This window comes from Trachurus trachurus (assembly GCF_905171665.1).
Source record: "Trachurus trachurus genome assembly, chromosome: 2".
In the NCBI taxonomy this organism is placed as follows: Eukaryota; Metazoa; Chordata; class Actinopteri; order Carangiformes; family Carangidae; genus Trachurus; species Trachurus trachurus.
This window is the reverse complement of record NC_139914.1, coordinates 4,750,974-4,777,681: the sequence shown is the minus strand read 5'-3', so window position 1 is coordinate 4,777,681 and position 26,708 is coordinate 4,750,974. Positions and strand designations below refer to the sequence as shown.

Genomic DNA, 26,708 nt, shown 5'->3' with positions numbered 1-26,708 from the left:
ATTCTCAGAAACAAGAGTTAAAAGGTCCTTAAATTCATTTAGAAATAATTATAGTAATTCATTGATGTGAAAAATAAGAAATTTACTCTTACTCTTACTTTTACTTAAAGTAAATGTAAAAGCATGTACTTTTGGATACTTAAGTACCTTTAAAAGCAAGTACTTTTTTACTCTTACTCGAGTAACATGTCGACTGAGCTACTTTTACTTGTAACGGAGTAAATTTTGACCAGTAGTATTTATACTCTTACTCAAGTACTGGGGTCGAGTACTCTGTCCATCTCTGGTTACTGTACATCTGTGTGAGAGGAGCAGAGATTCAAAAGCTACACGAGTGGAGATGATGGTGTGTGTGTGTGTGTGTGTGTGCGTGTGTTGACCTACCATCGGTGATGAGGGCTCGGCTTGTGAGCACCTTCCCAAGCATGAACTTGATCACAGCCAGGAGGATACACACCAAACCGCTGACGATGGACACGCTGAAGAGGAAGTCGTCCTGAGAGGAAACACACACATACACACACAGACGGTGAGATAATAATAATGATAATAATAAATCTGTGTGTGGAAATATTAGTCTTTAATATAGAGACATTTATTACATTTCTGTCTGTGTCTCCTCACGGCTCCACGTGAATAACGTTCTTTATTAATCTGAGGTTCGGTATGCTCTGTCTCTTTTGTCTTTGAAGAACCTGAAGATAACCTGTTGTTGTTGTACCTGTTGTGTTGTGGACAGGAAGCAACAGCAGCTAAATCCTTAAAAACGAGAGCGCACAGAGGAGGGATGGAGGCAGAGACGGACGAGAGAAAGAGAAAGAGAAAGAGAAAGAGAAAGAGAAAGAGAAAGAGAAAGAGAAAGAGAAAGAGAAAGAGAAAGAGAAAGAGAAGAGAAGGAGAGCTGCAGAGCACTCGGTGCCTCTGCGGCAGCATTAATATTGCACTATGGCCTTGGAGCCATGAAAAGCTAATTTGGCGAAACTCACAGACATCAAAGAGCAGATGGAGAGAAAACCTCAGACCTGTGACTCAGCTGTGGAGATAACATCCACAAAATACTGAACACATTCCTTTAGCAACAAAGACAAATGAGGCATTAGAGCCCAGACAGACTCGATAGGTTTCATAATTCACCGTCACAGTGAATGGTTGGAAATCAGCATCATGGATCTGGGAGCGGTCACATGACACGTCCACTGGGATGTAAGTTATAGCCAGAGTTCAGGCAGGAGTCCAGGATGTGCCTCCTTCGGCAATAAATCAGTTCAGCTCGCTGCATCATGTGAGATACAAGACAGGAAAACACTTAACAGAAGCAATGCATGTAAAACAGTGTCTGTATTTGTATTTCAGTATCATTCGGAGCAGTGTTTTGAATAAGCTCTGCTCATTGTTATTGATTTCATTCTGTGCTGTGCAGTAGTTTTGTGCCTTGTATCTCAGATCGTGTTGGATTGATTTGCTCTCCCTCGATTTGTGTTGTTTGTTTGTCTTCCAGTGCAAACTCAATGTTTCCTGCAGCAGCTGCAGCAGGTTTAACTTTATTTACACCCACAGAGACGACAAAGCAAACTATAAGAAAAAGAAAAGAAAAGAAAAGATGGACATCACATCCTTCAAAACTCACTAATCTGATTAGATGAAGCATATTTCACTTCGTCTTCTCTTATTTATTTAGTTCTACTTCTAGACGCTCCAGTGATGGATGCTGGATGACTCACTGAGAGTCTCAGTCTGTTATCATGGGGAAATCCTCTCAGTGATCAATATTCAGACTGGGTGGGTTTACATTTTGGCCCGTGGGAGAGGGAGATGCGTGCACACACACACACGCACACACACACACAAACATAACACACTCAGAGATCGGGCTCATGACAAACAGACCCTGCCCTGAATGTGAACACTGTGCTTGACATTTACATTTGACAACCAGGTCTCGGTGCAGAATATAAAGATGGTTTTAGAAGAGGAGTTAGGAAACATATCATCATCTATAATTACTGGGACAGAGGGAGCAGAGGGAAATGAATGTTCAATGGGTTGTTTTTTTGTTTTTTTAAGAGTAATAAAGGATCAAAGTGAAATGCAACAGGTGCAACAGGTGTTATCTAGACTGATTGTGCAGGTCAAGTGGTACAAATACGTTTCACTGATAAATTATGTGTGAGGCAGAAAACAAAACCCAAAGGCATTTTGGGAAACACAATTAATCTTGTCGAGTTGAAAGCTAAATGAGGAAACTGATACTATCAAACATAAAGTCAGAGTAGAAGCAGCAGGAGACTGTTAAAAGGGGGAATAAACCCAGGCAAACTAAATAAAACAGACCATTTCGGCGCTCTTACTTTGAAGGGATAAAAGGGATAGATTCAAGCTTCTTGACTGAAATAAGAAGAATAAAAAAAAACATGTTGAAGTTATTTTCTTTTCAAAATAAGACTTTGACCCCTCAAAATGAAATTAGACTAAAAAAAAGAAACCCACTGGGAGTGAAACGTTTTTCACAAACCAATTGTTGAAAATGCCTGTATGAATAGCGAAGGTGTCGTTTTAGATGTTAACTGATATTAATTGGGCTCAGAGGATTAAGCAGAGCAGGAACAGTCAGGTGTCGAAACCCAAACATCCTCCTCCACATGTTTCCTCCCCCCTCCCTCTCTCTCCCTGCCCCACCGCTGCATACCGAAGCAGCTTCTCACCTTATTAACATTTCATAGCGAGCAGGAAAGAGAGGAAGGTGGTTGGAAACACTTCTTATTTCAAACATGGGCAGGCCGTGAGCCACACGCCAGCTATACGTAGATACAGCGTGGAAAATAAATATTGAACGCGTCAACATTTTTCTCAGAAAATATTTTCCTAATAGAGCTATTGACATATTGACAACAACCCAAGTAATGCACACATACAAAGAAATCCAAACATTTATGTCCATAAATTAAGTAATGTGTAATAAAGTGAAATGACACAGAGAATAAGTATTGAACACATGAAGAAAAGGAGGTGCAGAAAGGTTTGGGAAGCCCAGAAAGCAGCTGGAGTCTGTCAGTACTTAGAGAGTCATCCTGTCTCCTATCAGTGCAAAGTCATATCAGCTGCTTTAGTCCAAGTTGACGCCTATAAAAAGGTTTCTCATCACCAAGGTGTCACACAAGAGGCGTCTCATGACAGGGGAAAGCAAAGAGCTTCTCCAGACCTTCAGAAACTTATTTTGCAGAACATACTGAAACTAAGAAGAGTCGTGCAAGAGCCGAGGATCACTGACAGAGAGCTTTAGACAGACCTGCAATTAGTAGGTAAAAAACAACAACAATGAGTAATGCATTTAACCGCCATGTCCTCTCTATGCTGCTCACGACTATTGATGCGTTCAAGACTTATTTTCCCCGCTGTATGTACTATTTATATATATATATATATATATATATATATATATATATATATATATATATATATATATATATATATATATATATATATATATATATATATATATATATATATATATATATATATATATATCTCCAACCATGATGCACCAGGAAGCAGTCTGTGTGACAGCAGAGCAGCAGGTCGGCTCCCAACAACACAATCTGTCTGCATCGCTGATCCCACACTCTGCCTTTGTTTACGCCTTGGTGCTTCGCTGTCTGTCTGTCTGTCTGTCTGTCTGTCTGTCTGTCTGTCTGTCTGTCTGTCTGTCTGTCTGTCTGTCTGTCTGTCTGTCTGTCTGTCCGGCCCGGCTCCTCCCGCCTCGCTGCAGCCACACATGAAGAGATGGGGAAACTCAGTTGGACCAATAAATCAATAAAGGATCTGAAAACTAATTCAATTTGGAGCCTGAGCGAGTTACAGAAGAAGCTGAAACGTGCATCTCTCAACGCGTTAGACTTCTGTTTCTGCTGCTCATCCCAGAATATCAACAATATGATTCAAGTGCGTCCAGCTACGTAGATGAGCTTAGTTTAATTTAGTTTCTATGTCTTTTAGGTCTGACGCTGTGTGTTCTTGTTTTGCAGAGGAATGTCATAGATCTCAGGTGTGAAGGCTCAGGAGCTTCACACTCCCTGAAATAGCTCTATCACCCGGTTGCTTGGCAATAGTCGTCTCTGTACAAGGATGTGAACGTGATGGCGATGGCAACGACTGAACACTGGAGCGTGATGCTTTGTTTTATCTTCTCATGACTCTCTGCTTTATACAATGAGCTACTACGTCTACTCACAAATCCTCCCTCGCTCTCCCTCTCTCACCCAGTGGCCGATCAGATCTCAACCAGCCAGTCGTTAAAATCTCATCTCCTCTGCTCTCAGCTCAGTGTGTGTTGCTGCAGCCCTGCTATATGCAAAGTACACACCCCGAAGATGTGGAGCTGTAGCTGCCATGATGCCATACGAATGATGAAATCTGGACTGGACAAGATGTCATCAAGAAAACTCCAGGTCTCCTCCTGATATGATCCATATTTTTGTAAGAACCCTGAAAAATTAAATCTTCCACTTCCACCTCAACATCAGATTTACAAGATTTGAATCCTGTAGATAAGTTGTCAAATTCACGCTCCAGAAAACAGGTGGCTCAGTTTATACCTCATGACACTCTGGACTGAAAATAAGTGAAACCTCTTGACCTAAAGTATTCAACACAAGTCATGCTTCCCAACTTAAATATCGAAGTTTCTCGGCATTAAATCTAATTAAAACCAAATCATCTAGACTTGCTTTTTCTATTTCTTTTTGCTTGGAGACTCCACGCTGGGGCTGAAACCCTCCATCTGTTCAGTCACAGCTCTGCAGGCTTGCAGCCCCTCTCCTCCTTACTGCTTGGACCTGAACCACCAACTCTTCAGTGAGTGAGTGAGCAGCAGAAAAGCAGAAACTACATCGCCTCATGAGATCCGCCGCCAGCTCAAACTGTTAGCCGGGGACAGAATCTGCTTCTTGCAAAAAAAACTGCACGCTGTTTGTCTTTGAATGCTAAGATATTATTAGATGTGGGCACAAACTCAGCAGCTTTTTTTAGGCTCCAAGTGAAATCCTCGTCTCTGGCAGACCGGTGCTGAACAAAATGGTCGCTACTATCTGGCCAAGCTTTAAAAAAAGCTGCAAATTCCTCCCAAAAATCTGATTATGCACCAAATTTTGGCTTCGATTGTGCAGCCGGAGGTCAGAGAGATGGACAGACCTGTTAAGTGACTGCTCAGCTGACAGTAATACGGCTATCAGAGCACTACAGTGTCTGAATATTAATGTCTTTAGCGTCTAGCGTCGAGTGTTAAATGGATAAAATAATCTGTCCCATATGGTGGATGCTTTAATCCAAATCTCCTCCATCTCCAATTTGAGTCAAACTCCTGACCGCTGCACCACGAGCAGAGCCATCTCCTGCACACTGTCGTTTATACTGTACTCTATACTGTCACGCAGGGAAATAACACGTGTTGGTTGGTCAACTAATCCAGTCTCATCCTGTCTTTTGTTGTGTAACAAACACAAATCAACCAATACAAGCTTTGTGGTAGCGTTTAGTGTGTCAGCGCTCAGTGAACTTACCACTTCAGGTAGCAGCTTGGTGGCCAGGTCATGGATGGCTTTACCCATGATGCACAAAGAGGACAGGATGAAGACCACGCCGAGGACGATGCAGGCTCTGCAGAGGGGAAGAAAGGAGAAAACTGTGATGAGAGAATGAAAAACTCCTGAAGGCAAAAGTTTCTTCTGTATTTAGGTTTTCATTCTCCAGACATTTGGATTTGAAACTGAGCGAATCCTGATGTAACTCTCGACCTTGGCGCTGGAAAAACCTGGATCAATACCCAAAAAGTGGTGAGAGTGGTGCACAGCTGCTACCTGCAGCGCCGACGGAGCCTCGGTTTGTAGAAATAAAATCCCCCAGCAGAATCCAAAAACCCCCTCAGCAACGCTCAAGTGTCTACCAACCAAACTCTGTTAGAAAACCTGTGTTTTATACTAAACTGTTCAATAGTTCAGCTGGACTTCATGTGCTAGTGCTACTAATTAGCATACAAATAGATCAACAGGGTAAATATTCATTACACCTACTAAGCATCAGTGTCTTTTAACCACAGTCCTGCTTTACATTTTGCCACATTTGCCTTTTTTTTAACAATATATTTATAGTTTTTTGACACACAAAATATACAGTCACAGAGAAAGCAACATTGTGAACACCCCTCCTCCCCCACCCTATACACACTGAGTGAAAGAAATAAATAAAACAAAAAAAATAGAAATCAAAACAAAATAAAACACAAAATCAATAGTGGTCCTGTTTATTGGTAAGAGGCATGCCAGTTTCCACAAGTGCAGCCAATCAAATTTACTCATTGATTTCAGTCTGATCACTTTCCAGGAGCTGCATAAAGGTGTCCCATATTTCTCTGAACTTATTTAGTTTCCCTTCAGCAACTTAAGTTAATTTCTCCAGTGCCAAGCACGACGCCATTTCCCATAACCACATTTTTGCAGAGCTTCAAGTACGATCTTCTCTCCAGATTGATCCTAAAACACCTTTAGCCACTTAACAAAGTCTGGAGGGAGACACACAACAACTGGAGCATATGCCTCTGGTCACGCATGGCTACCACAGTGTGTGTGTGTGTGTGTTCAAGTCTGAAGCCTTCACACTCTGCATCCTGGGCTTTGACCGGATGAGGTAACCAAGGCAACATCCAACATGACTCTGGGCAATCCACAGCGGGGGACACACACACACACACACACACACACACACACACACACACACACACACACACACACACACACACACACACACACACACACACACACACACACACACACACACACAGGAACACACACACAGGAACACACACACACAGGAACACACACACACATACACGCACGTACACCAGGAGGATGACATCATCGATAGCTTTACAAACAGCACACCTTTCTAAACCAGCCACAGGGAAGTGAATGAAGGTGTTTTTGTTTTGTAAAGCTCCACGTCCTGATGTGCAGACCACCACACCGCCGCCTAATTTGTCTTGTTGTGATATCCGGGGCTTGTTACCTTGGCAACTAGTCTGTACCTGGGCATGGTGACTACTCACCCAAATCTTCTCTGTCAAAGATGCAAAGTAAAAACTGCTGGAGGAGAAACGGAGAAAAGACACAAGGCTCCAGTTACAGTGTGTGTGTGTACTATATGTCTTGCTGAGTGCATGAAAAACTGTGTGTGGGTGTTAAAGGTGTTTGATACTGTACTGTATGATTCTGCGAGTGTGTGTGTGTGTGTGTGTGTGTGTGTGTGTAAGCTTGGTCTCTTGGTGAAGCCAATTACCGGGGAAGCAGCTTCCTGAACTCGGTCCAAATTCTCCAATTAGCCGACGAAGTGACAAAATGCAAACTGCTGTCAAGTGGATTAGTGTAAATATTTAATACTCATTTGTGTCGTATCAAAATCAGCAACACAGCTCATGTTTTTGTTTTAGTTTTAAAGGAAATGCTACTTCCTGGTACGTTATCGTCAGATATTTACATTAAACATTTTTTTTTTTTTTTTAATGAATCCTTGTCTTTTTTTCCTGTGTGACTGTCTCATCTCCAGAGGACGATGTGCTCTCATCTGTCGACTCCGCTGCAATTAGCAGTCGCTCCTCTGAGACCGCCACACATTTTCCACTCCTGAATGTGTGAATGTGTGTATGAAGCTACCAGATGCTGTAGTAAGGGGCCAAGACACTGAGAATATTCATTCATCTCAGTTAACAGATGTTTTTTGTTTGGTGGAATTATTTTATAGATCGACCCGTTGGTGTTGTGTGAATATAAACGTCACGTGACTTCAGTTGTCGTTTCTTTACGTCTTCGTACACTACAGACCAGCAGAGATGAAGAGACGACAGGTTGAGATTCAAGCTCCTTTTCTTTCTTTCAGTCGGCTGAGTCCTGCCAGCTCCCTGAACACACACACACACACACACACACACACACACACACACACACACACACACACACACACTGTTCTCAGCCAGGTAGAGATAAGACGTTGAGGCGCTCGTTTGTGATCGGTCCCAGTGGGCCAAGGCTGACAGAGCTGAAGAGACAGACTGTTTGACACACTCCTTTGCAGGACAAAGCGGACCACACACAGACACACAGACACACAGACACACACTCACACTCACAGACTGTGTGGACACTGAAATTGATTTCATCTCCTCATCCTGTGGGCGGGCCAGCACAAAAGCTCAAACAGATGCAGGGTGTCTGCAGATAATCTTCCAACATCATTTTTAAGACTAAAAAAGCACAAAACATCACAACAACACCACAGCTGCCTGAAGACTGATTTGGAAAATCCCAAAAAGTAATTAGTCATCATTATAAATAATACAGCAGACGATAACATTTCATAATAACATACAAGATCGACTCACTGTATTCATCATTATCTATTTACATGATCATATATCTGTTTGATTTGAGGTGTTGATCCATTATTAGAGGATATATTTGTGGTTTTAATAACCAAAAAATCATCTGTAGTGTAGTTTTACATGTCCAGACCACAGTAGATCTGGGTGGGATGTGGTTTAACTGTACTTACATGTATTCACGGTGTGCAGAGTGAACAGCGGCGGCGTTGCTGTACCGCCACAGCACAATGACAGAGGACAGCACATCCAGCATAGCATCGAACTGCAGAGAGAACAGTCAGACATGTTACACTCTCTCTCCATCCCTGCAGCACACACACACACAGTGTTCGCCAGCAGCGTAGCTTTAGTGAAGTGCAGGCTTTACAGGTGACTTACAGCGAATCCAAAAGCTGAGGCGCTGTGACGCATGATGGAAACAGCTGGAGAGAAAAACAGAGAGAAGGAGAGAAGTGTGACTTTAGATCAGCAGGTAACAAACAGATGCAACATGTTTCTGCAACGAGGAAAGAAATGCTTTCACTGCTTACATCTGAAAAGATGAGAGAGAAACCCTGCCTGATGGTATACGAGGATCTATCCCACTGCTGGTGCACTGTGTGTCTCTGTGGGTTCATTCTGTATGTTACATGTACTTCCTATTATGCAGCTATTATTGAGCACACACTCTACATGTGTTACACCCCCATTAGCAGACATGAAAACACCAAGATGAGCTGATAAAAGCAGGTTGAAGATGAAGTGTCCGTCATTCAAACTCCATGTTTTACTGCAGGACAGCGGCTGGGTCCTTCTGTTTCACTGCAGTGAGATGAGCTGATCATCACTGAGGTCCGGCGGCACTGTCTGCTTCTCTATTTTTCCAATTAGTTTTGTGTAGAAATGAAAGGGAGCTGCGTTGGATGTGTTGAAAACAAACACTGAGCCGCAGCACCATGCAGCACCAGGTGTAATCATTGACATACAAGCACACACACACACACCTGCAATGAGGGGAGAGGGAGGAAGAGACAAAAGAGAAAGAGAGACAGAGATGCAGATAGATAGAGGGGAGGAATCCTCTCCTCTCCTCCCAGGTTTATTTTTAGCCAAACTCACTGGGGGCCAGCAACTTGCCTCAGCCCTGCATGCAGGAAACACAGCATCGTGTGGTATCTCTCCCTGTGTTTCTCCTTTACTCCTCGGTTTCTCTCTGCTGCACAACAACTCATTTCTTCGTCCTTTCATCCCCCTTTCCCCTCTCTGTACCCCCTTTCTCTCTCCTCCACCACTTCCCCTGCCCTCCTTCCTCCTCATCCTCTTTTTCCTCCCCCTTTATTGTTTCACCTCCATTCAGTTGCTCTCTGCAGGCTGAAGGCACAAGCATCATCATCCGCTCCCCTGCCTTTGCCCTGACCAAAACAAAAAAATAAATAAATGAATAAAACAAAAACAAGAACAAGAACAGGAGACGAGTGCTGCCTTCACAGTCGCACATTGCAAATACTTAAGCACACACGAACAAGCCTTGAATACAAATGAGTGTGATAGCAGAGATCTGCAGAGAGGCAGCATGGAAACAGTGACAGCAGCTGATTCTAAAAATGATCCGAAAAACAACTTTTGGTCAGGAAATACAACACAAAGGCAAACACACAACAGGTTCCTTTTAGATGCTGACGCACAAAGCTCTGCTGTGCTTTATATTGAAAATGAAACAACATGAAAACCTGTTTTTACTATTATTTTCTCTTGAGGTCATCATCAGTATCATATTAAAAGGTAAAAAAATAACAAAGGAAACCCCTGATTTCATCTTGAATCCTGCACAGCATCATCCCAACAAGCTCAGCCTCACGACTGTCAATCATATACTAGTTTCATTTTTGTTGTGGTTCACACATTTAAGGTTTTAAATAATTAAACAATATTTTAACCAGAGTGTGTTGCAAATAAAGAAATATGTGGCAAACACTCCAAACCATGTTGCACTGTTGAATAACAGAGACCGTTCAATTCATTTCATCTGTTCTTGGTGTTTTGTTTTTTCCCAGTTTCTGTATATGCAGTTTTTAGTTTTTATGTTTATGATGTAATATTTACTTCAGTGGATGGCAGGAAGAGCAGCTAGCTGCCACTCCGCTGGTGGCTAATGTGGATCCAAATAAGCAGCTAATTAAATAAACGGATAAAAAAAAAAGAATAAATTCATTTGCGTCGCACCAAAGTTAAGATCAATATCACGGGGAGAAAAAGTCTGATATTATGTCATTGTTGTAACCATGACAACAAAGATTCCATAACCTCCACAAACAAACAAGTCATTTAAAGCAAACCACATAATAACCTTGATGAACCTTTTTACAATGCAAACAATGCAAAACTACTTCAAGATAGTTTAACTTGAGCATCATCCTACACATATACGTCACATAGTACACACTGTACTGCGTGTAGCAACATCTGTAATGACACAGATCGGTGATGTGCTGCCTGGTTAACCTGTTCTTCCAACGGCCAGGGCGGAGAGATAACCCTGCGTTCCTGGGAAGTGGGAACAGACTTAGAGTATGTTACAAACTTATGCAAACATAAGCTGTCAGCTGTTCAAATGATAGTGAAGACACAGGGAGGGACTGTGTGGACACAGTGTGACCCAACAAGAAGAAAGTAGCAGCCATGCGAGCCTTTGGTCTGTTGCATGCATGTGAAGGACTGAGGAGAGAATGAATGGTAGAGAAAGAAACACAGAGGATTTATAGAAATAACAGTTTGCTTTCATTATTCTTTCAGTATTTAAAGATCTAGTCTGGGATTGGACCCCACAGATCTGCTCTACTGTCACCCAGGATTATACATCTACTTCTCCTCCTCCCTCTTTCTCTTCCTCTCATCCTTACTCCTTCATTAGGGGCAGAGAGAAGAAATCGTGTTCAAATGAATCTGCCGCGGCTCCACGGTCGTCAAAGCTGAGCCCAGCGATGGCTAATTGGCTCCCAGGGAAGCTGGCTGGATGTCAGCAGGGACGGAGCTGCGGGCACACACACACACACACACACACACACACACACACACACACACACACACACACACACACAGTACATACATACATACTAACATACACACCCTCCCTGTCAAATCTGACAAGAGAAGCAGGAGAACAGAAGATAAAACACCGTTCAGAGCGCTCTGGTTTTTACAGCTGCATTATGCAGATCAGTGCAACACTCTGCTGTTGTTTTTTTTTCCAGTTGGTGGACTGACGGTGTTTGTCCTGCTGTAGCAATGAATGCATACGCCATGTTATTGACTTTATTTTCCTTCATTCAGCTCCCCCACTTATTATTATTATCAGCCAGGACAGGCATGTGGCCGAGTGTCGAGTGTGTGTCACAAAAGATATAAACAAATAAATGAAAAGAACAGTAGAGTACAAACATTTGTAACTGGAGTCTGGATCTGTCACAGTGCGGTTTCAGCACTTTGTTTAATGTTTATACGCGGGAAGATTGTTCCTACAAGTTGTGTTAGGTACACAAAACTTTACAGATATGTCATTGGGTTCACAATGAAAAAAATGGGTCTGAACTGTAACAACTGAGCAATAAGTACAAGTGAACTGTTGTTAAAACCTGGATATCAACTCATTTATGTCATTATTTTTTATTCTCCTATCCATGAATCAGCTGCCTGGACCAAAAACATTAACTAAACTAAACTAAACTAAACTAAAGCCCATGAATGTGACAACTCGGATGTATTCACTCTTAAAGCTGCACCTGTCTGCCTGAAATGAAATTCTCACACGCACACAGATTCACATACAGTTTGTTTAAGTCGATGCAGGTGTTTGCGATGTTTGAATAATGCAAATGTTTTACAGGGTGCGTTACTCAGTAGCTATCTCTCAGTCATCATGTGGCGCTGACAGGGAACAGCAGCAGGTGGTGGTGGTGACTGGACTGACCCCCCGCTGCTCTACATCCACTGCAGTCGGCCAACAATATACAGTCAAATAACTCCAACCAAGCATTGAGTGCATATAGATGGACATACTTTTCAGAAGGCCAACATTTCCATATTCAAAATGCTTTTTCTCTTTGGTCTTTTGAGATACTGAATTTTAGGTAAGCCATAATCATTACAATTAAAATAAATTAAATAAATTAAGACATAAAATGTTTAATTCTGTGTGTAATGGATCTATAAAATGTATTAGTTTCACTTTTGCATTGAATTACTGACATAAATAAACTTTTCCATGATATTCAAATTTATTGAGATGCGCCTGTAAATCCTTCACCATGGGACCGACACTGACGTTTGAGCACATGAGTCACAGTATCTTCTTAAAAATAACTTATTTTTTTCCTTCTGAACTATCGCCACTTAGGTGAGGAATGTCACACAAAAAAGTGCAGTTCGTACAGCGGTGACGTACGGAAATGGTTGCATACAGAAAAAGAAAAAAAAGATTTAACAGTGGTCTTCTCAAAGCTAATCACATTCTGCAGCTTCTGCCCAAGAGTGTAGAAAACACGTTTCTATAATGTTGTTTCTTTAAACCTGAACTCCCCTCTATGTTGGTTCTTGTCATGCATTTCCTCCTTTTTCTGACAAGTGTTTGTGTGACATGTAAAGAAAATAACAGCGAATAGCTTTTACTTGGACATCAGAGATGAACAGTTCATTAGTCCGTGACTGGCCTGTTGCTGGTGCAGCATCAAAGGCAAAGGCAACATCGTCTCCAATGCTTCAGTCAACTCTTTATAATTCGGGTCCCTAATGATGGACCGTGTGTTTTTTCTTTCTGTTTATTTTGCTTCCTTTGAAATTACAAATGTTTTCTTTGGTGTGACTACAAGCTGTCACCTTTTTTTTGCACCTTATGAAAACAAAGCACCAAGACGTCAAACATTAATGTGATGCTCCTCTGCTTGTTAATATGACGATTCTCATGAGGCCTTCGCAAAATTAAAATTATTCTTATTTACAGTGCGACTTGTTGCCTGGGACTACACTGCACACTACACATTCAGCACACATTAGCGTGTTTGCAAAGAGGCAGTGACGGTTTTACAGGTCGGGTTTTAACAAGAGTTTAATGAGCGATCACGCAACTGGTGCGATTGATTGTTTGCTTATAAATGTTAACTTTTATTACAGTGTCAATCAAATGGAAAAGCAAAGAGAAGGTGAGTCTGCAGTGCAGCGATTAATTCATGCTTCGGTGAACTGGGATAATGAATTCAAAACGGGTTTGATGTCAATATCAACTGCATCGGGTGAACATTTTCATTATAATGACTTAATTTATCACAGATAATAGCAAAACACTAGTTTCAGCTTACAGCCAATGTAACATTTATCCACATAGTGCTAAATAAAGTCGTATTATCATGCTGTTAATACATGAATATGATCTTCAACACATTGTTCACACATTGATTGAGCCATTAAATTGTATTTGGGACTAAACTCCTTTCATATCACTCAAGTAACTCAATACGCACACGACAAAGAGGGAAGCAGTCAGAGGAGCCCGACACGTCCGGCTGCTCGACCAGCGTTTCCTAATCAGAACAGGAAGTGGGCTTCGTGTCTGAAACAACATGGAGTAACTCAGGAAGAGGTTTTGATTTCCAAAACAAAAAATATCACTGCTCTTTAGCGTCTTTCCTCCAACAGAGAGACGCAACAAATCGAAGTCCAATTCTAATTCCATCCTCTGATACAACCTTGATTAATTATTGAACAACGGCATTTTCTTCATTGACTCTGTTACCTTCCCACAGGACGCTCAAAATCGAAATACAACCATTACGTGTAAATGACGGTGAGCCAGTTTGACTCCCGAGTCAGATCACTGTATGCAGGCAGAATCGCTGCGGCTGCACCGGCCTCATTCATCTCCTCCTCTCGCTCGTTTGTGCGGCTGATTTGAAAGCAGTGCCATGTTTCATTTATGAGTAAGAGCAGGCAGGATGTGACAGGAGAGGGGTCCGACTGCAGGGCTACAGTCAGAATGTCTAATGGAGACGCTGCATGAGAAAATGTTCAGTGGAGAGAAAATGGTCTATTTGTCTTTTCTGTGCAAAAAGAAAATGTAAAAGTCAAAGTCATGAAGGAGAATAAAATGCTATCACTGTCTCTGCACATCTGCAAACCAGTGTTGAGGTGATAAACTGCGCTGCAGCAGCTCTTCACTCGTGTGTCTGTCAGGCTCTGATCTGCATTTACTGCAGAGGGAAAGAAGAAGCATCAGTGGAAAATATCACAGTATGTGATGGTGAGTGATGTGTGAGACAAAACTGACACAGTCTTTGATCGTCAACCATCAAAAGAATCGCGATTTCAAACGCCAAATGTTGAATTTTACACCATGTTTTTAAAACTATCTGACACGTTCGTCTCTGAGTTTCTCCAAAACATCTGGAGGATTTTTTTAAAACAGTCTTTTAGAGAGTGAAAAACACAACCAAGTCTCTTATCCCACATTAGACTAAAAGAGAGAAACCTCTGACACAGAGAAATTAACCGGAAATAAAGTAATCATCTCTCCAATTCTCCATTTAAAAAACCGAGAATGAGTCACCATATCCATGGAGATATAAAAGGTTTCATCCTTGACATGTGGAGGTTCAACGAAAAGGAAAAACATCAACATGAGCGCTCAAGCTTGTTCTGCCTCGACAGCATCGGTTTGTATGACCAAATAATGTAAGATGTTATGACACACCCTTTTCTTTTTCTATTCTATCTTGTCTATTGGGCAAGCGCTAATAGGGATCCATAATAAAAGTCAAGTAAAGCTCAAATTGATTTAGTTTTCGTAACTGAGAGAAATGAAATCGTTATTTAAAGTTGGAGCTGTGGAGAGACGCAGGAAGGCAGGTATGAAGTGCTGCTCGTCCTTCATGCTGTCTTTCACTTTGAATCACACTGTTGGGTGTCACATCGACCAACAGGGGGTCACAGTATTTGACAAACCTAAAGGACAGTGCAACAGCGGCAGCAGGCACCGGCATCTCTTAACTGGTAAATGTAAAAAGCAACACTTCCTGTGAGGCTGATCAAAGAGAAAGAGAGAGAGTTACTCACTGAAAGCAGCGATGGCGAGGATGATGGTGACCAGTATGGACACCCAGGACACCCACAGGGCCTTCTTGCGGTAACTCTGAGCTTCGTGAGGCTTCAGACGCATGCTGCTCTCCAGAAGACCTGCAAGACCACAACACAGGGCACAGTGACCCACAGACCACAGGTACAACTCAAAGAGCAGCACTCAGACTGGCTGTGGTCACTTTCTCACTTCCTGCAACGTTACAAATGGACACAAAATGGCATGAAGAGGAAGAGGACAGAAATTAAAACATGTTGCATACAACTGTGGGTTTGGGACTTTTACTTTTTTTTTTAAAACTCCCTTTCTTCGCTTCCTGTTTGCAAACAATAACGATGATACAATTTAATGAAAAGTAAAGTATATTTGGAGTTCAGCCCTGTGTTTAACTCATAGACTGTGGTTTAACTGTCTGTTTTCTGTTTTTTATGGACCGTTTTTTTTTTTTTAAACATGCCTGGGGACTTGTGGTAACCACGGTAATGTCACAATGATGTCACAATGCCATGAACTTCAGGTTATTGCCTCAAGCAGAAGCAAAAAAATGTTGCAGATTTGTGTAAAAGTGTCCACGACACGGGCCCAGACTGTCTGCTGGAGAGTCTCCTGGTGCACCACTAACACTCAGACCGACCGGGACCCTCGGGGTCTGTGGGTCAGTGGGAGTGGACACCATGGCGCTGGCTGGGCCCAGTATTCTCCGTCATGTCCACCATTTAGACCCCCACCCCTCCTCCTAATATGAAGTGGGAAGGCCTGGGAAACTAAAATACTGAGCTGGATGATGTTGGATGATAATTCTCTCTGGGTTAAACACATCATATAAACATACATAAACATACCGCATCTTGGTCAGAGCAGCTTCACTATACAACTCTGCTGTGAGTTCAAAGCAAATAATGACCTGTAGTTGTGATTATCAGCTGATCTAACATATTACTGGTTATCAATGAAAAGCTTGTCACCAGTAACAGATTAACAGCTGAACCAGAGGAATCTCCACACACTATGGTTTCTCTCTCTCTGCCTGCTGGTGTTGTTGAACATCTCTGCTCCCTGACTTTGCATGTGACATTTGCACCAGCAATAAACTCAGATCCATCACTGTTGTTATTGACCTTAATTTGTGTGGATACAGCTGGTTTAAGCAGGTATAGGCTGTCGTTTCCGTCTATCCTGGTGATTTGAGCCCATTCACACTAAATAACAAAAGCAGCAATGCTGCAGCAGTCCTTCAGATGTGTGCTAGTGTCCCACTGTTTTCACTTCCATGACAAAGAGTCTGAAGGAGCTCGAATATGCTTGACAATAAAAATCCATTAAAATGAATATCCACTTGTATTTATGTCAGAGTTTGTTATGTTTTGTGGTCTGATTGATCTGAAACACCAACACAGCACCTGCCACTGTTCAAATGGCTGCCTGTGGCTTCCTCTCTCCCTCCCAAAGGCAATCCCACTAATTTATTCACTAAATCTGGCATCGCAGCAGCACAGGAGTTCAGACAACATATGAGTCGAGCAGAATGCAGATCTGCCCACTCTGTAGTCTATGTCTACTTATCTGTGTAAATTATTAAACATATTGACCATATCAGCCATCATTAGTTACACCACCTTTCAGAGGGTTAATTATAAGACATGGAACTGCAACATTTATCACTATAGGTGAATGGAGAGTTTGGAGACAAGTGTAAACAGATTTGCAGCTATACAGTAAAATATGTGTCTGTCTGGTTCTCTCCATGGCATTACGCACAGACAGCGCGCACCCTGGACACCTAAACATCCTCAACTTTGAGGCTGTCTCACACACCGCTTACCTCGGTCATCTATGCTGTCTGTTATCTTCATCTCCTGGTCCATCTTGAAACCCTCTCCCTGACTTTCGGGGTTGAGCTGCTGTTGCTGCTGTTGCTGCTGCTGTTGCTGGGAGTCCGCCTGCTCGCACTGGCCGTTCGCCGCCGTGTTGGGGTCCACAACTACAGCCGGGTATGGGACGGCGGTGGTGGGGTTAGTTGGCTGAGTGCAGTCCGTCATCATCTTCTCGGCAGGCTGCGGTTCAAGTCAGGCACTCCAACAATTTTTCGCACCTGGGCGAGAAGTGCGGGCGGTGAGCTGGTGGAGAGAGACCGGGGAGACGGAGCTGGAGGGAGAGAGGGAGGCTGCTCGCACGGCTGCAGGTCCAGTTGCGCCAAATTAGACACTGTAAGGTGGAATGAGACCGGAAATGAGGAGATGTGGACAGCAAAACAAACGTCAATCCGACCGTCACCACTCCGTTTTTACTCCACACCACATTTGCATTGATAAATACATGCTACCCAAACTTCAGATTAAATTTTGAATTGCAAAGTATCAAGCACTAAAATGAGCCACAGTTGAACCAGTGACAGCCTTATAATACCGCTTAATAGGTCAGTCGATAAATAAAACATTATCCTAAAGTTGTATACTCTATGTTTAACAGCTAATATTTACCTGAAGTCCACAATAACCAAAGGGCTGCTGCTAAAATGGGTTGAACTTTTACTTTATCAAACAGAAACCGTGTTGTTTTCTCTCTCAATAATTAAGCCACAATTTCGCATCTAATATTATGAATACATTAACGTGGAGACTAATATACGACATTTTTGTTGCGCTAAAGTAGGAAATTGGCTCTTTATTTTGAAGGTACTTACCGGAACTAGTATCTCTATGTGCTCACACCTGAAAATCGATGTTGCGCAAAGACTGGACGAGCAAAAAGAAAAAGAAAAAAAATTCAACAGGCTGCAAGTCGCGATGTCGTGAATGCCACACCTGGTCTCTAATTAGGCCCACTGAACCCGGTGGTGGTTCACGTGAGCGGGGTCTCGTGCCAAGGTGCCAAGGCAGACGGTTGTTGTTAACTCACCTGTCTGTCACACATGTGCAAAGTGCTCAGGGTAAAACAGATGCAAACTACATATTCAATCTCTGACAATGAAGCCGGTTGTTGTGCCTTAGACTTGTGATGCTTTCCATCCTTATTATGGCATGATTAGATAGTTATTTGAGTAGATTCTGACACAGCAGGAGATCCAAGTCTTTTATCCTAGTATTTGCTTCCCTCTGGTGGACACCACAGGAATAAAGCTCAAACACAAGATGCCTTGACACCTACACTCCTTGATTGTATTGTGTCAGTTTATGATTTAAACCTTGACATATTGACAAAAATAAATGATTTTAAAAAAATCTCAAACGAAATGAACTATTCATTAAAAAGAGAAATGCAGAATTCTGTTTAATAAATGCATTAAATCTCAATTCTCTTAACAATAACCATCACGCAGGACTGAGCCAAAGTCTAACTGCCTACAAGAGCACATCTATCTTTTTATTCATTTATAACTGCAGATTACTTTGTATTGTACTTTTTATATATATTAACTTATTTGTACTTTGCACTGTCTTTGTTAGGCACGCACAGTACTGCTTATTGTGAACTTCTGACTGTGGGTTATGTGACCTAAAAGGGAGGGGGGGGGGGGGGGGGGGGGGGGGGGGGGGGGGGATTACATTGGGTTTTCTTCCTCCTTTATTCTAAAAAAAAAAAAAAGAAAGAAAGAGAGAGAGAAAAATGAAGCTTTGAGGGCAGAGATGACATATAGTGAAGCCGTATCAGGGATCCATCAAAAACTAAACATGTTACCTATTATCCATAATAACATTTCTCTATATATTACTATTTGATTATTATTATTATTATTATTATTATTATTACAATTGTCATCAACATCAACATTATTATCTTTATTATTTTTATTATTAGGAGACGGCTGTTTACACCTCCGACCGCCGGGGGCCGCTGTTCAGAAACCGCAGCACCGGTTTCGCCTCAGCTGCTGCTGCGGCCGTTTCATTTCGTCCTTCCGGTGCCCCCGTCGCCCCCCACTCCCTCCCGGTGCTAGCGCCGTCGGGCTTGGCTGTGGGAGCGTAATGGCGGTGCACCGGGGACCCTCTACGAAATGGCTCTTCACCCGGGAGCAGCTGGACAACACCCCGTCGCGGCGCTGCGGCATCGAGGCCGACAGGGAGCTCTCCTACCGGCAACAGGCCGCCAACCTCATCCAAGACATCGGCCAGAGACTCAACGTGTATCCTTGTTGGAAAGAAGCGGCGCCTTGTTAGCATCGTTAGCATCGGCTCATAGACTGATCCGGGGATGATAAGGCTCGTTATAATCAATCATTACGCGTTTTAAAATGCCCCGAAAACGCGTCGTTATCACCCTCAGATGTGTTATTTCTTAAAAGTGTTGAACCTATCTTTTTCATTAACTTAAAATAACGAGTATAAGCCTCAATTTGAAGTGCCGAGGCCTGCTTTGCTTAGCTTAGCTTAGCTATTGTTTTGTCTCTTTAGGCTGCAGGTCCTATTGTTAGCGCGGTGTCTTGAGAGATAAACACTCACAAAACACCACCGGCGTTATTTATAAACCTATAAACCAGTGTTACTGATCGACTCCCACGCCGTCCGACAGGCTTAACTAGTGATTTGATCCCACGCTTGGTTTTAACTTACAGGACACACGCTTGCTTCTTGCTAGCACGATGCTCATCATGCACCAAGGGTTTTTTTTTGTCTTATAAAAATGGCTTGTCACTGTATATTTTAGATGTATCGTCATCATCATCCACGTGTTTTGCCTTGACTCTGCTGCACCCAGGTCTCAACTGATCATCAACACTGCTATAGTATATATGCACAGGTTTTATATGATTCACTCTTTCTCCAAATTCCATAGAAATGTAAGTACCACAGCATTGTTGCTTGATACTATAATTACTAAGGTGGGGGTGGGTTAGAAAAAAAAACTAACCAAGCTTTTTCTCTTTATAGATTATTTCCCAAACCACGTTGTTCCTGGCAGCTAAAGTCGAAGAGCAGCCCAGGAAGCTGGAGCATGTCATTAAAATAGCCCATGCCTGCATTAACCCACAAGAGCCTGCCCTAGACACTAAAGGCAATGTAAGTACAGTAAAGACGCAGCTTTCAATTAAATTACTGCTGCCATTTCTACCTGTGATTATCTCTTAAAACAAAAACTAACAAGAAAAAAAAAACAGTGTGTGGATGTTACACCACAAGCAGTGCGTCAAGGCTAAAAGCTGCAGGTCCTAAGCTCTTAAGTAGCCTGTGCAATTTTGTACACTGGCTGGCAGCGCTTTTCTTTTCGTAGCTGCTGATAAGAAGCTGAATTGTGTGTTTTCTAGATGTAGGGATAGGGAAGCAGTTTTTTTAAATTCTTCATTGATTTTTTTTTTTTATCTTCCTCAGGCATTCCAGCAGCAGGCACAAGAGCTTGTAGCACTGGAAACAATAGTGCTGCAAACACTGGGTGAGTGCTCTTAAAAAGTTTGGGAGCTGCATTGACGTTGTATATTGCTCTTTTTCCTGTGTATTGAACTGCGGTACTTGTTCTCACAGTCGTTACTGCAGCAGAAATTGAGACAAACACCATTTTGTGTGTTCAACGACTGATCAGACGCTTGAAGTTTTTTATTTTTTTTATATATATATATATTTTTTTTCACATCTCTATGTACCAGTGGCTGATGATGATCAATGTCATTCACATTCTTGATTGCAGGTTTTGAAATAACAGTTGATCATCCACACACAGATGTTGTGAGGTGTTCCCAGCTAGTGCGAGGTATAACATTCTTTCTCTACTTTTAATTTCTTCAATCAGTTTTTTTTACAGAAGCCTTTTCCAAAATCCAATTAGAAATGTGGAAATATGAATGTTAAATGAAGTGACGTCCTAGCTCTAAAACAACCTTTCCTTTTTCTTTTGCAGCAAGCAAGGATTTGGCACAGACTTCCTATTTCATGGCTACCAACAGGTTATTACCCTGTTCCCATTATTGCACTGTAATGGCACACTATAGCTTCCTGTCCTGCAGGGTCCCCCTTCCTGTGTCCAACGCCCTGTTTGCGCCCGGGTCCTGGGAACCCCCAGAGTCGGGGAAGTACCGGCCGGGCTGCTGTGTGCGGTGTATTGTACAAGGGCTCTGGGTTGGCACAGAGGGGTTGAATGCACAATGTGGAGTGTAGTGGTGCTGTTTACCTCTCAAGGTTGTTTGGTACGGAGTGCATATGTCTAAAAAAAAAAAAACAACAAACTCAAACGGTAGCCTGAATATAGATTGCCACTAAAGATTCTTAAACTTTTAGAGTGTTTTGGTAAGTATAGTTTGCAATTCTCTTTAAATTTTTCATTTTTTTTTTTTTGCTTTTTTCCACCCCCCCAAAAATAGCTAACAGTGAAACACCAAACTATACTGCAAACTGGATGTGCTGTCTGTGGGTTTTGGTTTTGATTCAGGGAAACATGCTGTGGTAGTGCAAGTGCACGTCTGTGTTCGCTTTATTGAGCCTCATGCAAAAACCTGCTCAAATTCTCAATCTAAACATTTTCAGTTTCTGTTCCACACAAGTGTCCTAAGACCGATTGCTGGGCGTTATTGAGTGTAGAGAGTTGATCATTAGCTTAAATAACGCCACAGCGCAGACTCACAAATGTTCTCAGAGAGTAAAAAGATTAGATATTAGTTGTTAATGGAGAATGCTAAAGTAGTTTTTTTTTCTCGTGCATGAGGCTCAATGTCTTTTTAAAGAGGAACTAGTTGTGGTAGATTTGCTACACAATGATTTTGATTTACTTCACTTGTGTTTCAGAGACTGATGATGGCGGTCTTCACAACTTTAATGCACAGTGGATGAAGATCTGCCTCTAGTTAGATTTAAATCTATTAAATCAAACATAATAATCATCAATGTGGTCAAATAACTTCAGTTTATTTTAGATTGTGTCGCCATGTTGCTTTTATTTCCGTTTTAGTTGGAGTGCTTGAGTCGGTTTGCAGTGTAGTTTGGGATTCAAGGTGCAGGGGAAACTAACCTTGATAAACCTAAACCCTAATAATCAACTGTCTTGGCCAGCGGCATCAGTGTTTCTCAGGCTCGGCGCTCTCATGTTTGATGTTGTGACAGTTAAAATACAATGAATATATTATATTAATGCTTGAGTAGAGAGTTTATTTTAAAACATGTTGTTACTTTTAATGAAGAGACTGAGAAACACTGTTTTAATGTTTGATAATTTCCCCACTTTATATTAAATCCAAACCCAATGAAGCCCACTAGAGGTTCAGATTATCTACATCCCTACATTATCATATGAAACTGTCTCATTCAGGCATTTAGGGACATGTCCTAACAAAACGCAGGTTTACTTAGATGTTCCTGTTCTGTAAGGTAAGGCTGTGTGTATGTGACGTGGACATATTTGCGTTGGGTTGTCAGCCTTGGCTTAAACTTCTAAAACTATTCATTTGATGGTGTGTTTACTGCCTTGTTAAGCTGATTTAAAACGTGTAATGTGTGCGTGTCTTAGTGTAAAACCTCTTCAGCTGACGTCTGCATGTCTCTCCTGTGTTTCCTGTCTCCCGCAGTTTGCACCTCACCACCTTCTGCCTGCAGTATCGGCCCACGGTCGTCGCGTGCGTCTGCATCCACCTGGCCTGCAAGTGGTCCAACTGGGAGATCCCCGTGTCCACAGATGGCAAACACTGGTGGGAGTACGTGGACCGCACCGTAACATTACAGCTGCTGGACGGTGAGCGCCTCTTCTCCTCCCTGAAAGATAACTGTCATTCATGAACTGCTGCGGGTTTTTTTGTCACAAATAATAAAATGTTGTTTAATAGTCGCATAAAAGCCTCGTGCTCTCTGAAGCAGCAGCGTTTTTCTATTGTTCCAACAGCTCAATCCGAACCGGATCTGCAAATTAAATATCATAATTTATCGTTTTTAATTTTGTCTCGCTGCTAATGAAGTGAAGAGCTGCTCCCTTCACTGGCGCTCAGTCTGGACTGAGTGCTTCAGATCAGCATTAGGGATGAGTTACATCAGAGTTAATAGAAGAGCGGGCTTGTCCTTTACGAAAGCTTCTGGCTTAGACGATCAGTGAGAAAATTAATTAGGAACTGTTTTGATCATCAATCCGTTGTTTCGGAGATTTCACTATTAAAAATGCCACACGCACTCGTTTCATCATCTTAAAAGACAGATATTACAAAAAGACACTGAAGGCATCACATCGGGATTAAGGAAATTGTGTTAAATTGCTTTTTTAAAACACCTTTTGTGTTTTCTTTTTTGTGTGTGTGTGTGAACTGATTTGTCGGGATAGATCCTGGAGAATAAAACAATCGGACGTGACAAGATCTTGAAAGTAGCAGGACAAAGCCACGCCAGTTGGTTTTAGCTCTCTCCGTCTATGAGCCAATGAGTCACTGACGTAGTTTTCCGTCCGCACTGTTTTCAGAGCTCACACACGAGTTTCTTCAGATCCTGGAGAAGACGCCCAGCCGGCTGAAGAGGATACGAAACTGGAGGGTACGTCATGAATGTTAGACGACAATAGGGATGTCACGATTATAAATATTCTTGGTACGATTATTGCCAGAGAAATAATCATGGTATTACGATTTATTAATTTCACAACACTATGAATGTGTAAAATCAAATATAGTCAAAATATAATTACATTAGTCATTGTTTACACAAAATATTTCAAGTATCTATTAATATATGACCAATTCTTAATCCCCAGGGGAAATGTTTGAAATGAATTGTTATCTATACCAAATGTTTGCGTTTATTTTAATCGTTTTTTGTTTTGCTTTAAAAATGACACGCTAACATTTAAATTCCTACCAATTCATTGTTATATTCATGGATGCAAACAGCGCGCCGAAAAGCGAAACTCGCTTTTTTCATGACCAATTAGGTGACTTGTGTGAATCGTTCAGATCCGAAGAGTTTTTTTTTTTTTTTGGGGGGGGGGGGGGGGGGGGGGGGTCTCAGCGTCTCAGCGTCTCAGCGTCTCAGCTGGGGTCAGTAAAATGTTTTTCTAACAGGCTGACAGTGACAATCACGTGAAACTGAGGTGAACTCATTCATGGTTGTCTAAATACTGATAACAGCCGACCTCCAATGTAGACGCGCGACGTGTGCGCTCATTAAAGCGGCGCGTATCCGTGTACATCGGTGCGACAGCGACGTCGTTTTTCCCCCGTGCATGTGGAGCTGTGCGCCGCGGACATGCACGGTTCCCTACGTTGCTATGTCAGGCAGATGTTTCCACGGAGCTCTGCCCCGTTTAGAGGTGAAGGAAGCCCTAAGTGGAAAGACGTCGCCTCCGCGATGTAGAATGTGTTCAATTAAAGTGAAACTAACGCATTATATATATATGTCCATTACACACTGAATGAAACATCCCATGTCTTTATCTATTCAGTTTATTTTAATAGTAATAATTATGACTAACATTCAGTGAAGACCTAAAAATCAGTGGCCTATCTCCAAAATGGAAATATTGCAAAGGTTTTTTTTTTTTTTTTTAAGCATTTTTAATATAGAAATGTTGGCCTTCCGAAAACTATGCACTATGCATATCTATATGCACTCAATACTTGGTTGGGGTTGAACTACTGGAAATTGCCTTTCCATGATATTGTAATGTACTTATTTGTTAATGGTGAGCACCCCCCCCCCCCCCCCCCGGGAAATTCCTCTCTTTTTTGGTCCTGACCCGTTTGCATCCCTGTATATTAGTTAAATGGACCAGTATCTGTGCTTTTACCTTTTATTTTTGCGCACATCTGCCAATAAGGTTCCAACATCAAATTTTTGTGAAAGTAACGGTATTGGGGAATCTTTACGATTAAATAATTGTGGCGTTTAATACCACGACGACGAGGGCAGTGCAGGACTTATAGTGTGTCTGTGTCACTATGCGATGTTGAATCGTTGCTCCTCTGCTGTTTCTCAGGCCATTCAAGCAGCCAAGAAGCCAAAGACCGAGGGCTCGGCGGTGGACAGTGCCTTCCAGGGGACGTCCCTGGACAGTCTCTCTGGCGTCGCCGGCTCCTTCTTCCCCTCCACGTCGTCGGACTCGGACATGCCCTCCCTGACCAGCATCGCCGGGCCCTACCCCCCCTTCCAGCCGCTCAGCGACGACCAGTTCTCCCAGCCCCCGCACTCGGACTTCACTCTGGTCAAACACGAACACAAATCCGCGGGCGGGTCTGGCGGGTCTAGCGGTAAACAACAGAACCAGCAGCTCGGTGCGAACGCCGCCGCCGCGGCTTTATCGCGCTCGCAGAAGGTGTTGAGTTTGGAAAAGTACCGGGAGAAACACGCGGCGGCGGAGCTGGCCCTGCAGAACGGCGTCAAGGAGGACCTCAACACAGACATGTACACGCCGCCGCCGCCGGCCCTCTCCTCCTCGCACCACCACAAGAAACGCTCTCAGCCGCAGCAGGCCGGCCAATCGGGGGACGGCCGGCGGGAGAAGTCCAGCTCCAAAAAGCCCCGCCAGCCCTCGTCCTTCGCCGAGAACGGCTCGGCCACGAGCGAGGAGCTCAAGATGAGAATCAAAGTCTCGTCGGAGCGCCACGGCGGCTCGGAGCAGGGCGGGACTCTGCCGGGGAAAGACAAGCACAAAGAGCACGGCGGCCACCGCCACTCGAAACATGGACACTCGCACTCGTATTCCCTCGGCGGGAACAACCGAGGGACGCTAGACAACAACGCCTCGCTGTCTCTGCGAGCTCCCGGCAACGACGGGAGCTCCTCCGGCGGCTCGTCCCGCAAGAGGCCCCACTCCGACGCCGGCAACCACAACCACCACCACCACTCGACCAAGAGCAGCAGGAGCTCCAAAGGAGGCCTGAGCTCGGCCCACTACGCCTCGGAGGGCGGCCAGCGGATGATGGAGCACCACGGCCACGACGGAACCAACGGCATGCTGACCACCAACGGCCAACACACTGACTACAAAGACACTTTTGACATGCTGGACTCTTTACTAAGGGGCCAAGGAATGAACCTGTAACCCTCGGAGAGCCCCCAGTGTTGTCTAGAATAAGGTATTACCATGTTTAATAGAATTTTAAAAATTTTATTTGTCTTAAGTTATCTTGAATTCTGCATCACCCTCAGTCGTGTCTACACACTGATCATTGACGATCCTCGTTGAGCTGTCAAATGTAAAATTATATGCATAGAGCTGTGTACTACTAGCTTGCAACAAAAAAAAAAAACAACCATGGAGAAGTTTTAAGAACGCGGCTGGAAAAAC

General features: G+C 42.9%; 2 protein-coding genes across 2 annotated transcripts in view; one reads left to right on the top strand and one right to left on the bottom strand.

Annotated features, from left to right (window-relative positions):
• Positions 1-23,132, bottom strand: part of LOC310996910 (transmembrane protein 163a) — a gene marked incomplete at its 3' end in the record, with an annotated part of 24,793 nt that extends 1,661 nt beyond the window's left edge. The window contains exons 1-7 of the mRNA XM_083986441.1: positions 22,964-23,132; positions 17,350-17,732; positions 15,506-15,625; positions 8,804-8,847; positions 8,596-8,687; positions 5,556-5,652; positions 385-496 (exon numbers count right to left, since the gene is read on the bottom strand). Of these exons, the coding sequence (XP_083842567.1) occupies positions 385-496; positions 5,556-5,652; positions 8,596-8,687; positions 8,804-8,847; positions 15,506-15,625; positions 17,350-17,569 (685 nt within the window). The 5' untranslated portion in view covers positions 17,570-17,732; positions 22,964-23,132. The remainder of the gene's footprint in view (positions 1-384; positions 497-5,555; positions 5,653-8,595; positions 8,688-8,803; positions 8,848-15,505; positions 15,626-17,349; positions 17,733-22,963) is intronic.
• ccnt2b (cyclin T2b) lies at positions 19,475-26,708 on the top strand. The gene is made up of 9 exons (XM_083986426.1): positions 19,475-19,650; positions 20,223-20,304; positions 20,396-20,524; positions 20,834-20,894; positions 21,147-21,209; positions 21,357-21,402; positions 23,014-23,177; positions 23,889-23,959; positions 25,398-26,708. Exons 1-9 carry the CDS (start codon positions 19,493-19,495, stop codon positions 26,460-26,462), a joined length of 1,839 nt encoding a protein of 612 aa, XP_083842552.1. The 5' UTR covers positions 19,475-19,492; the 3' UTR covers positions 26,463-26,708.

Bases quoted from the DNA above. Each gene is read 5' to 3' on its own strand.
- ccnt2b (XM_083986426.1), top strand. From the start codon at position 19,493: ATGGCGGTGCACCGGGGACCCTCTACGAAATGGCTCTTCACCCGGGAG. The intron at 19,651-20,222 runs GTATCCTTGTTG...TGCTGCACCCAG, and splicing joins ATCGGCCAGAGACTCAACGT to GTCTCAACTGATCATCAACA. The intron at 23,178-23,888 runs GTGAGCGCCTCT...CACTGTTTTCAG, and splicing joins AACATTACAGCTGCTGGACG to AGCTCACACACGAGTTTCTT.